General features: G+C 38.4%; 1 protein-coding gene across 4 annotated transcripts in view; it reads left to right on the top strand.

Moving 5' to 3' along the window:
• Window positions 1–13,345, top strand: part of enox2 (ecto-NOX disulfide-thiol exchanger 2) — a 235,967-nt gene that overhangs the window by 41,390 nt on the left and 181,232 nt on the right. For all 4 annotated transcript variants that reach the window (XR_008302279.1, XR_008302278.1, XM_026918721.3 and 1 more), the window contains exon 2: window positions 9,875–9,930. Coding sequence is in view for 2 of the 4 variants with exons in the window: in XM_026918721.3 (XP_026774522.2) it covers window positions 9,875–9,930 (56 nt within the window). In the remaining 2 variants the exon portion in view is untranslated. The remainder of the gene's footprint in view (window positions 1–9,874; window positions 9,931–13,345) is intronic.

The following is a 13,345-nucleotide window of genomic DNA, read 5'->3' as shown; positions in this document are numbered from 1 at the left end:
TCAATTTTATTTGCATAGCACTTTTAACAATGGACATTGTCACAGAGCAGCTTTACCGAAAAAAGTATGTCTGATCCCCAAATCTTGGTTTCTCACAAAAATAAAATCGGAAGTTGTTGATCATGTGTCATGATGGAGCCTGAGCAACTAGCTCTGGTCATAGTTTCTGAAATAGTTTCTTTTTAGGAAAAAGGGAAATGGGAGAAAATGAGATTAAGTAATAGCAGGTATTAAATTTGCAGAAGTCCTTTTCTATTGGTTGAAGACCAATGAATTTCTATTACAGTAGTAACACTTGTAATGATATGTGTAGTTACATGTGTACCCTAGAACCTGTTTGCACTATCTCTGTTTAAATACCACTTTAATTACATTTAATTGCATTTAAATATAATTAAATAAGTTAATAAGATACTAGTTACTAGATAGAAGTATCTTCTTAATGGTCATGTAAAGTAATGAAATGGCTGCACTGTTTTATTGTATTGAACTATATAGGATTTCCTTGAATGTGTAATTTAAACAAATCCACTTTATCTATTTAGAATTCTAAATTGTTTAATGTTATGTAAATGTTAAAATTTTAATGTGCAGTACATAATTCCTAGCATGCATTTGTGAGAGCTACAAACAAGTAGGATTTCATCACAAGTTCATCATTAACAGGTTAATTGGCAGGCTAGCTAGCTACTGGTAAACGTTCTGGGTTTCGGTATCTGAATCTCGATTTGCGTTGTTAGATTCTCAGAATGTTGTGACAGTAGACAAACCTGTGAAAATATACCATAACATGTTATACATTATTCACATCAGTGAAGCAGTTTTATGATACAGGTCCCCAGGTGCCATATCATTCTCTATGAATTTGCATATTGGACATGACAGGCCCAAAGCCTGTGTATTTTTGTGGGGCAAGAAACTGAGCTCCTACGTAATGCTTACTGAAAGTACTGCAAAATATTCTGGGTTAAAAGTCCATTTTTTTTTCCTTTTTCTTTTTTTCTTACTTACTTTATTACTTACTTACATACTTACTTTATTACCTACTTACTTACTTACTTACTTACTTACTGCCAACTGTCTGCCAAATGTGATAACGTGAATGAATTTGATGATGCATTTATAATTTCTAAATTACTTTTTGTGGCTCAGTGGTAAAGATTCTGCTCGGAATGTTGGGATGTTAAATTCTTATGACCCTTGTTTTATCGATTGAAATGATGATTAAAGTATATATAGTATATAGCACATGATATTCTTTCTCCAAGATGAACAATCCAGTGCGTCGTCCCGCAATGTTTTTCACAATATTTGGTCATCGCTTTCAAAACACACCTCAAAGCAGATGTATTTGATGCCCTCGGCTGCATTCTTACATAAGCCATTGTGGAGGTTGCCTTGATTGTCTGGGCACGACATACACCACCATCCATCTGGCAGTCCCATTTCTGCTGTTGCTCTCAGTCCCGGGGGAAGCGCAGGTTGTATTGAACTGACTGAAGTGTCAAGGAACATAACAGGCCATACCAAGGGCTTTTTTTTTTTTTTTTTACTGGGCTTTTGGTGTGATTGCAGGTGTTTCGTGTGAAAGAGAGCATTCTCAGTGGAGTCATGTGGTAAAAAAAAAAAAAAAAAAACTCAAAAAGCTGACCAAGATGAAAAAAAGTGTACACTCAGAGAGACTATTTTCTGAATGTTATCTAAAGATGTTAAAAAGAAAAATGTACTTGAAAATAAAACTTCTCCTGTGCTAGACTACTACTATTCAGTATCATAGCATGCATTGTAATGAAGAGTGAAACTTGATATATCTCAGCACCTTTCTTCCTGTCACATTGTCTAAATATAGTGATACTTTGCAAGAACACTGTCTCGCCATTTGCGTAGCATGTACTCGTACTCACTAATTTGACAGTAGTTAATAAAATAAAGCTGATTATTTCAAAATAGTTAATTTATCATGTTAACATTGGCTCAAATATATTTTTGGTGCTGGTGCTGTAAAATGGTGGTATATGGTGGTATATAATGTGGTATATCATGATCAGGGAGATTGTATATCTTCCTGATAAACGCATGCTCCAGCTTAAAAAAAATAATAAATTGATATTGCAACGATGACGGATGTGTAGTCCTAGATTTTATTGCTATAACCAGTGTGTTCAGTCCACATCAGATTGGACAGAGTGAATATCAGAACAGTGTTGGTGTGATTCAGCGAGAAGCTACATGTTTGGGAATCCCATCATTCAACGCCATTCTGAAGTGCCACCTGCCCTTTCCAGTGCTCCTGCTTGTTGTTGCTATGACAGTGACATATGAAGATAATAACTGCAGTAATAATAATAAGTGCAGCGTCTTTGTACACAGAAGGTGCTTGGTTGGTTTCTGGTGATTAAAAATTTGTGATCTTGACGAACTTTCTTCGGAAAGTAGAGAGGACAACGTTGCTTTTATGTAAAGATGCTTTCACACATACAGTGTAAAGTCAGATTGGTGTGTTTTCCTTGTTGGTGTGAATCTTTGCAATCGCACAGCACAATGCACAGCAACCCCACTCGGGTACGTGCCAAAACAGCTGGTCTGAGCATCTGAGGTGAGCGAAGTGGTCTCAGTCTGCTTCCAGATGAACTCCAGAATGGTTCACTTGCAGTGAGAAAGCGATACGACTCTGAATCGATTCACTGCACTAATTGAACTGAATCTGCCGTATGTTTTGGGTTGCTGGTAGAATTAATTTGTAGATGCAAAGGTGCAAACTGAGCCAAAGTACACGGATGTAGTGCTGCAGAAATGGACCCCTGTTGGATGTGATAACCAAAAATTTTACAGTTAGTTATTTGTATAATTAAATAGTGAAATTAAATAGTAAGTTATTGAGCACCAGCTCTGTGTTCTCCATGCTCAAGTAATATTTGTGATTTGTATGCACACTTGAGAAATGTTTGCCATTTTCTCTCGTTATATCTCTGACCAATGAATGGATGAGTTCTATGAGTACATTTTCAGCCCTGTGATCATCTGTTTTTTTTTTGTTTTGTTTTGTTTTGTTTTGTTTTGGCATTTTGACAATTCGTTTGCTTAATTGTATGCAATATGAAACCAAACCAAATAGCAAAGAAACTAAAAGTATCCTTTGATATGGGCTAAAGCAACAGACTAGTAGGTGTTTCTGTAGCAGGTAAATCCATAAAAAAGCTGAAGCTAAAATGCAGCTCTCCAAAGAGAAATTTTGTGGCTGAGGGAAAATAATGATATATATTAAAAACCCTGAAATGGGCTTCAGCCATCAAGACCACGTGATAAAATAAAGGTTCACCAGATAAAATCATTATGATCACAAAAGAAACCAGAGAGACGTCTAATCATTCAGTCTTTTGACTGAAAAAAAAAAAGGCTCGACGTTTGTCATTTTTATGTGTCAGACTGTCATCTTAGGGGTCCTTCATACTGGACTCACATTAACAGCAATGCAATCTATGCATTTTTAGTGTAAGACAAGGGAGAGTATGAGGTAAAGCGTCTGGCTCTAGATTTTACTGCATAGCTTTTATAGGAAAGGCCTTGGGGGAATTTGTAGAGAGAGTGGAAAGGGAATGGTGCTCATAACCACGATAAAAGCTCTCCAGGGGCAGGAGAGACACTTAAGTCCACTGACCATCATGATCAGACTGAAATTTCATGGAATGGTTTGGCTTTCATAAAAAACATGATGGAAGAAAGTGGTTTCAGTTCTAGAAGGAGGCGCTTGGTGTACTCTCAGTCTCTTTCTAATGGCCTACATGTGCGCTTATCACCAAGTGGTTTACTGTATATTTAATTTCTTAAGATTAATGCCTGATTCCATCTAAATATGTAACCGAATTTTGTCAGCCACTGTTATTTATTTAAATTAGTCAGACGTGTCAGTGAAAGAGAGGCGTGTAGGGAGTTCATGTTGAATTCATATTGCGTGCACATATTTCATTCTGTTTTTACTGCCGCCTCCACTGAATCGTGCATTTTTGCATTACAGTTAAGCAAACACTTTAATTGAACCACTTAATTAGCCAACCCTGAGCACTATAAACGATGCTGTGGAATAAGCGATAGAGAATGGAGTTGAAAATGTCATGTTTATAAAGTGTCTGATTCCCTCAGTCTGAGGTTTATGTGTGATGTTGCTATAGTGTCAGCTCTGATGTGCGCTCAGGTTAATATAAATCTTCATCACTTGCCTGCTGGCAATAGCCTGCTCGTGTGAAGAACTCTACCAGTTTGGGTTCTCGCCAACCATGAGAAAACACACCTGGCTAGCATGATCTTCATTGCTTTCAACAGACCACAGTTCATACACGCTATATTGTATTTAAAATCACCTACCATTATTCTCAATTATGACTGTGGACTATTATTATTAATTGCTTTAATTAATATTTGAAGGGAGCAACTGTCAAAGTATAACCAGCAAATTAGACCATCATTACTGTGAAATTAATTAAGAGCCATTTCTGCAGGTGTGGTCATAAATTTACATATGCCTTGCAGAATCTGCAAAATGGTAATAATAATAAAAAGTGGGATCATAAAAATTGCATTTTGTTTTTTATTTAGTACTGCCCTAAATAAGCTATTTCACACAGCAGATGTTTAGAAATAGTCCACAAGCCGCAATAATAACTGAATTTACACAAATGAACCAGTTCAAAAGTTTACATACGCTTGATTCTTAATACTGTGTGTTGTTACCTGGATGATCAACGACTGTTTTTATGTTTTGTGATGGTTGTGCATGAGTTGTTTGTCCTGAGCAGTTAAACTCCCACTGCTCTTCAGCAAAATCCTCCAGGTCCTGCACATTATTTGGTTTTCCAGCATCTTCTGCACATTTGGCCCCATTCTAACAGCGGCTATATGATTTTGAGATCAATCTTTTCACACTGAGAACAACTGCGGGACTGATACACTGAAACGATTACAAAAGGTGCAAACATTCACTGATGCTCAAAAATTCAACACATTACATTAAGAGCCGGGGGATGCAAACTTTTGAACAGGATGATCAGTGTAAATTATTATTTTGTTTAAAGATCTTTTTTTTTTTTTTCATTTAGTACTGCCCTTCAGAAGCTACATAAGATATTACATTATAAGATATTATAAACATAAGATGTTTCCTAGAAGACAAAAAATAATAACAATTTCAATAATCACTGATCATCCTGTTCAAAAGTATAATTTAGACTTCACTTTTAGTCATCAACGAATAGTCCATTATTTGTAGATGTCAGAATCTATATTACGAATAGCATCTTAATAATTACTGGAAGAGATGTACACCTCAGGTTATCACACATTTCCCAGAGTAGACGCTTCGTTGTTTTCCACGTCTGAAGTGGGGTTTATAAATGTTTATAGTGTATACAAACACAAAGTTACTATCTACTGTCTAGCATGTACAGTTATGTAAAAAACAACAACAAGGTGAGCCGTTGTAGGAAAATAGGAAAATAGTTGGAGGAAAATAGTCAATGACGAGGTGATGTAATGTAACACGCCATGAAGCGGAGTTATTCTTACCACATTACCAAGTTAATTATTTTTCCAATAACAGCACATCCCAAGGTGTTTTATTCCTCTTGCACCACAGCAATTAGAAACTGCTATTTAGGAAAGAACAAATGATAGAAAACACTAACACTGGGGACTTCCTTCTATAAATGCTAAATAAACAACAGTTACGCACATTTTATCTGGAGTGTCACCATACAAGTCCCTGTGTAAGCTGTTACTATAGAAACAATAATATATTAGAATGAGGGCTTTAATAAAAAAAACAACAACAGTGATTTGACTAACAGTCAGAACTACTGTTATAGAAAATAAACACCTTCTGACCAATCAGAATTCAGCATTGAACACTTGACAGCTATATAACTGTTTTACAGAAGATAATTAATGCCAAACAATTAGTAAGGAAGAAAAAGCTTTATGAGGTGTGTTAGCGTTTTCTCTTTTCTCACTGGTTTCTGTTGGTATTTCCACTCTGCTCTCATCGCTTTCTCTATCTCCCTCTCCCGCTCTCTCTTTCTCTCCCTCTATCTCCACAACTCCTCCTTCACCCAGAGATGACTCTGCACCTTATACCCAAAATGCAAGACAAAAAATATATATGGTTGACCGTCAGTATACTTTGGGAAATTGTTTAGCGTAACCTATGTATGGGAACTAGTGTGCTTATCTGCAACTTGTAGAATAACAATATTTGTGGTGTCTTGTCTTTTTTCTTACACTATACCTGCCTAGCATGATAAAGTAGTTCTGTCTCTCTGAAGCTGCAGAGTCTGGAATGAGTGTACATTCAGAGAAACACCTAAGCCAGGATTTGCCTACTGGTGAGAGAGAGAGAGAGAGAGAGGTGGCACCTGTCCTAGAAACTTCTCAGTAGCATTGATACAGTCATTTCTCAGATCGTATACAGCTACGAAAATGTGTAATGCACCTAGTATTGAGTATTAGGGTCATCATTTAGCATTTTATTTAGGTCTGTTTGTTGTGCGCTGATAGCAATGAACTCTTTGTGCTTCGTGTTATGTTTAAGACATTGCATTTATTAAGGATATAAGTTATTGCGTATAAACAGTATCTTTAATAGAGAGCGCACAGGGTTCAGTATCACAGTATCAGTGAGCATAGTCAATAAATTTGTGTGCGATGTGCGAGTGTCTCCGTGCTCAGTGCTCGCAGAACTGAAGTGCTCACACATGCAGGTTTGTCTGCACGCTCACTGCCCCACATTCGGGAATACCTTTGTAAGTGCAAAATTCACAGCACCTTCCGTCATTGTAATGACCAGTCTGTGCACTCAGGCCAGCGACCATCACACTTTCTATTAAAGACACTGATTAAACACCATATAATATATATTTTTGTCAGGTTAGTTGTGTTGCAGGAAGATGCTTTAGTTCCGTACAATAGGCTTTTGCCATGTAGTATTACGTGGTGTGGGATGTTTGTACTGGAGCATTTTTGTGAGAAGAAATGTAAGTAAATGAGCACAGTACTGGATGCATCCCTACTTCTCAGAAGTTTATTTAGAGATGTTTATTTGAAAGAAAATTCATATAAACGTTTAGTGAACATTCTAGGTTCGGACTGCTAGATTTAATGATTGTCCTGATCTGCTTTATGACTCTTCCTTCTCATTTTTCTATACATTTGAAAAGAAAAAATTGCTTAGGACCCTAAATGATTCTTCAGATTGTTCCTTTAAAGGTTCTCTCAGAAGCACTTCAGCAGAGGGTTTCACTTTTTATAGTGTAACTTCTTTAGAAACCTAGAACTGTTATCTATGCAAAGAACCTCTGAACTCTGAACTATTTAGCAACAGAGTGCGAATTCTGTCCTACGTTTACCCTTCACACTAAAGCAACCTCACTTGAGAAAATATGGAGCAAACATTCTGACTATGAGTCGTTTGAGCTCAGGTGAAAAGCACTAACACTCAGGTTATGATTAAGGTCAGTGTGCATCGGCAGGCCTTATTGACCGATGTAGAGTGATGAAGTGCGGTTATTCTAAAGCTTGACCTACAGCTGCAGCTGTTACCTTGCTCCATGGGGAACATTTCTCCGTAATGAATGATGCCGTTCATTATTTGACTGGCTCTCTTATGCGTTTAGTACTATAATTACTGCTTCACTGCACTCATGATAAGCGTCTGGTTCTAGCATATGTGCTGGCTAATTTGATGAATGCTCATAAGATCATAACCTGAGCTCTTTAGGATTTATGATTGTTCATTTTTATGTTGAATTTTTAATACCTGTATTTAAGAAAAGTACAAGCTGACATGAACCTTATACACGTTGTGTTAATTCAGTGTGACCTGATTAATTGAATACTTTATGAGAGGAAAAGGCAAGCTTGTGTTCTTAATTAATACGTGTCCTCTTTTATGGCTTGTTACTTTATTGCCTCCGTTTAATTGCGTTATGCATGTAAATGTATCAAAGTGGCAGAACATCGAGTTCATTCCAGTAGAGTTTACTTGTCTTAAATAGTTTTGGTTAGCAGTTTTATATTCAGATCAGCTCAGATATACAGCAGCTGCAGGTCCATGTAGCGATAAACTGACAGGTAGGTCACAAGTACGCTGTTATTTTGAGGAAGACAGGGCTCTCACAGCACCGTGAGAATGTGCCCACTTTACACGTTTTATTTTCGACACGCTTCTGTGGAGTTTGCCAATCCATCAGCTTGGCACAGTGAACCGTTACAATGCAAACAATGAGCTCTGAACCCTGACCTTAGAGCAAATACATGTCCCTTTGTGCTTTTGTGGTGTAAGATATCCACGGCTGATTCAACTCTGAATTTTCTGCGTATTTGAAATGTTTTAAAAGCGCTTCTTACAGCTGTCTTTAGAATTGATTGGTTTAGTTTTGGTTAAGTAAAATGTAAATATTACCATAAATAGGTTTATTAAGCTTTAGTAACATTTCTGTGCTAACACGTTATTTAAGTGCAGTGCTCACAGGGCTACATAGGCCTTTCATGATGCCTTACACCTGTATACATTTTTATCAAGGCTTATTCCAGCAGGCATTGGCTATCTTAATGCCTGCTCATTTTGACAGAATTAATACCTGTCAAGTCAAGTTTCCATGTTGATATAATAAGAACTGACTTTCTAGCCATAGTCTTTACATTAAGAAGAAGCCTTTATTTGTCACATATACATTACAGCACAGTGAAATTCTTCGCATATCCCAGATTGTCAGGAAGTAGGGTCAGCCATTATATGGCGCACCTGGAGCAGATAGGGTTAAGGGCCTTGCTCAAGGGCCCAACAAAGAGTTAAGCTGTTTATTTGCTGCTTATGAAAACCTATGACAGTGTTATGCCAACATAGACAGAGTTATGTATATCCTCTCTAGCCCTTAAATGAGATTTGTTTTATAAAGGTTTGTGAGCTAGTCATGAAACTATACAGTATATTTAAAAAAATAAATAATAATAATAATAATAATAATAATAATAATAATAAATAGACCAGGTGACATTTTTACAATCTTCAACTGTCCAGTTTTGTTGAAGCTGCACCCTCTGTAATGTCAGATTCTTGTTCTTGGCTGACAGGAGTAGAACTCAACGCGGTCTTCTGCTGTTGTAGCTCATCCACCTCAAGGTTTGACATGTCGTGCGTTCTGAGATGCCTTTCTGCTCTCCATAGTTGTAAAGAGGAAATATTTGAGTTACCGTAGCCTTCCTGTCAGCTCAAACCAGTCTGGCCATTCTCCTGTGAACCACGTTCAAAGAGATCAGATTTTTCTTTATATTCTCTGTGTTTGATGTGAACATTAACTGAAGCTCATGTCAGTAGGTCATTTGACTTCACTAAATTGCCCCTGGTTTTGAATGAGTGTGTGAATATTTGTGTGTGTGTGTGTGTGTGTGTGTGTGTGCATGCTGCGCTGCAATGGGCTGCTGTCATATCCAGGGTGTATTCTAGCCTTGCTCCCAGTATTCCCGGGATAGGCTCCGGATCCATCGCAGCCCTGACCAGGATAACACTCCTACTGAAGATGAATGAATGATTGAAATTCCCAAACTGGTGATCTTGAAAGCAATGATGCAACAAAGTGAGGGGAAACGAGATGAATGTTGGCAGAAACAAAGAATTTTTGCTGGCAAATAGTTTTGCATTTCTAAGCTCGAGGGCACTTTATTGAATCTCTTTTGTTGGCTGATGAAATGAGTCAGATTTCTGAAGAAAATAGTGGAGAATTATTTTAGGTCAACATAAATGAAAAGAAACTGCCGAGACTACGTGTCAGCTTTACTGTATGAAAGGAATGCTTGATTGTTAGTTAATGTATTCTTCTTTTCACAGGAGCGCTGCAGTGAGAGAAGCGATGTACAAGGATTACAGGTCTGGCAGAGCTGCAGGTAAGAGTTGAACATGTTGCAGACGTGCACAACCTTAGTGTCACAGCAGGATGCTGGACTGACTTTCTGACTTTCCCGCTGGAAAACGTGACTCTGCTGGAGCGGGTTCTGCTATGCATCTGATATTTCTGCCATTGTCTGTGTGAGGAGAGGAGTCTCTCAATGACAGGAGGAAGGCCGTGTCTCGACCCCAGAGGACCATGTATTGAGCTCTATCAGAAATAGGAGCAAAACCTTTGCTAGCCCCTATGGCTTCTCTCTATATATTAATTGACTGTGTTTTCTGAATGGCTGAAAGTTTTCCCGTTTTAGAGAGCAGTCATAATATTGCTGCAGTTTGACAAGTTTCGGATTTGTTTTGCCAACCAATAGTCAAATGTGTGGTTTAGGCTGCACATTGGCATAAATAGTTCCAACAGTCACATCAATGTACTGAGACAAAGACTGACTCAAAGTGAATTAAATAAGAAAAGTTTCCTAGCAGGAAGCGCATGGGATTTCCTAGATAAGATATGCATAATTTATATCAACTCTCTAAGCATCCCCATTTGACAGCCCAACTTTCAGCAGCTTTAAATGAAGCTCCAGTTTATTTTCAACCACACATGGCCTACATTTATACAAAGGTGCTAACATCTACAGTTTAGCCGTAGCATTTATGATTTCTGAAACAAACATTCTATGTATTTTGGGTTTCTGGCAACAATTTTTGTAGATGTGAGCTGCTAACTCTCATCTGAGCAAATGTTTGCTTACCATTTTCCCTATTTTTTCCGTTTGCCATATTTTTTGGTAAATTCATGTGAAGAGTTTGAGTAAATGTTCAGCCCTGCATGCCCCTCGACCAACATTTATTTGCTTTTTGCTTGGTTTAATTAAATGCATTATGAAATTAAATCACCAAACCAAATAGCAACCGAACCAGAGGTGCCTATTTCACTCTGATTCGGATTTGGCAAATGGGCTGATAGGTGTGAAAGCGCTCTAAAACAGCAGTCAGACCAAACACATAAATTTATCAGGCAGGAAAGCCAGTTCACTCGTGGGAAACGGACATGGGCCATGAAAGACGTATTAGCTTCTGGTCGTGCTTACTCTCGCTTTACACATATTTTATCTAGGTGAACTTTAACCTGTGACCACAGTCTTGTGAGCCAGTAGAAAACAAGAAAGAATGACTATGGGCTTTTTGGTAGGTAAAAAAATGGAATTGCTACTTATTATTAAGTAGCAGACACACTGGACTTTTGCCTTTTTCACACCCTTTACAACCGACATTCTGTATAGCATATCCTTTTTATATTAAAGCCTCCATGAGACTGTTGGACTGAATCCCAAATATTCACTATATATAATATGCTTACTACCTAGGGTGTTGGTGTAACCCATGTAGTGTACTATTTGCAGGGTGTCTGAAATTCAGGAACCAATGAGAGTAAAACTACATATGCTTCATTTTGGATTTATTATTTACAACATATGCTCGATGTGTTCACCCATTCTATGCATTTTCTCAGCCACTGTATCATATTTTTGCAGATTTTGCTCAACATATTCAGATCGACATATTTGCTGAACATATTCCCAATGGATCGTTTACTTAAAAAAAATTATAAAGCACAAGTTTTGATAGACTTAAATTAGGCTAATAAGGCAAATTAACTAGTTAATGTTAGTCTTACAGTTTGTCCAAAATTACACCCGCTAGAACCAGTAAGCTTATACACTCACTCGGGTGGGTGTTAAATATCAGATAAAGCAGTACATCGCTTACATGTTATCAGTTATGCTGTTTGCATGGAGTCTACCGGCACATGCCAGGGATTCTGTGGTCGTTTTTTTTTCTTCTTTCCTGCCAGGATTTTCTTGTTAGCTATGTTGACACCTCTGTTTATATTATGATTTATTTCCAGTAATTCAGTGTACCGCTGGACAGCTTTTTTTGAATGCAGCATAGATAAATGAAAAGCACAACACAGGCCTCTCTGAGGTACAGCAAAAAGGAGACCCTGGGATCAAACCCAGACAGACCGATTGAGGCGGTCGACAACAGGCGAGTCTGTGAGGGAATGAAAGTAGTTAATTTTGTGAAATCTCAAAGGAACAAGGTGGCTGTAGGAGATGAACGTGCCTTTTTCTATTAAGCTCACGCTAGGTTGCTCAGAGCGGTGGGGTCACAGTGAATTCGGAGACAGACAACTGGCCTGTCATACACATGGCCGGTTTTACACTTGATAGTACTGAGCTGCAGCTGCAAGAACCAAAGCTTCCTCTTTACTCAAGAGCCTGACTCCCATTAACTAGAACTATGACTCATCATTCAGTAGGTGGCATGTCTGTCAGTGAAATGCTCGAAAGACACCTTCGCTGTCTCTGCTCTGGCACTTGTGCTCCTCATATTAAATTTTCCTTTGGGTTAGCTATTGCTTTAAACGTCGGAGTTTGGCTTCGCACCTGATTACTTGCATGAGCGTGAGGAATTGCTGTCCTGTTCTCTCCCCATGGTGGGAGGGGGGTTATTGGGGGAGGGTGTTGAACTGTGAAAAGGCTCTACTCGTGCTGTGACTGGCATCAGAGCAGTCCGTAATGAGCTCACGGCCCAGGTGAATAAGTCATCTTAATGAATCTGGGGTGTCTGATTGATATAATGTATAAAAGAAGCGAGGACTGCAAAGTGGCCAAGCGACGGACTTGCTCTTGTGCTGCGTGACTCAAAATCGGCAATTAATTTTTGCCAGAGCTTTGTCATGTTCATAAAATTCAGCCGTCTGTTGTGGCTTTAAGCCTTCTGCACTAGAGCGAGTGGTGAAATTACTTTAGAAATATCTCAGCAGTCTTTCTCTTAAAATATAGAATTGTCTGTGAAATATTGGTTTGAGCGTATAGCCAGTATTTCATATTATTCCAAGATTCATCAGGACTCATAAGCTAGAACAGTGCTCTTTTCCGTAAAAGCCCTTCTCTTCACCTTCTTTTCAGACTGTAATAGTATAATTTGGAGCACAGTGACCCACAGCCGTGGAGTGATCAGGTAGTGAGTGTTGACACATTTCGGGCAGCAGAATAAGGTTAAAATACTTTCCAGCTGCATCAGCCACCCGAATCTATCAATATTTATTTGGCAGGTGGGTCCCAGCTCTAATCCAATTGTTGGAATATTGCTCTAGTTCTGTATCTTGCTACTGTCCTCCACAGGGACGTTGTGCATTGGCCACAAAAATGCATCCCATCATGCACGAGTTTCCCCTTGAGCCTCACAGAGCTTAATGTAGCCAGTACAATTTTTTCGGTAGTCACTGTTGAGACGAGAAGAGGTTATTTGTGTATTTATGTAGCTATTATACTGGTCTGTGTGTGTCTGTGTGTGTCTGTGTGTGTCTGTGTGTGTGTCTGTGTGTGTGTCTGTGTGTGCACA

Source organism: Pangasianodon hypophthalmus, chromosome 9 (assembly GCF_027358585.1).
Source record: "Pangasianodon hypophthalmus isolate fPanHyp1 chromosome 9, fPanHyp1.pri, whole genome shotgun sequence".
Lineage (NCBI taxonomy): Eukaryota > Metazoa > Chordata > Actinopteri > Siluriformes > Pangasiidae > Pangasianodon > Pangasianodon hypophthalmus.
This window is presented reverse-complemented; position numbering and strand designations above follow the sequence as displayed.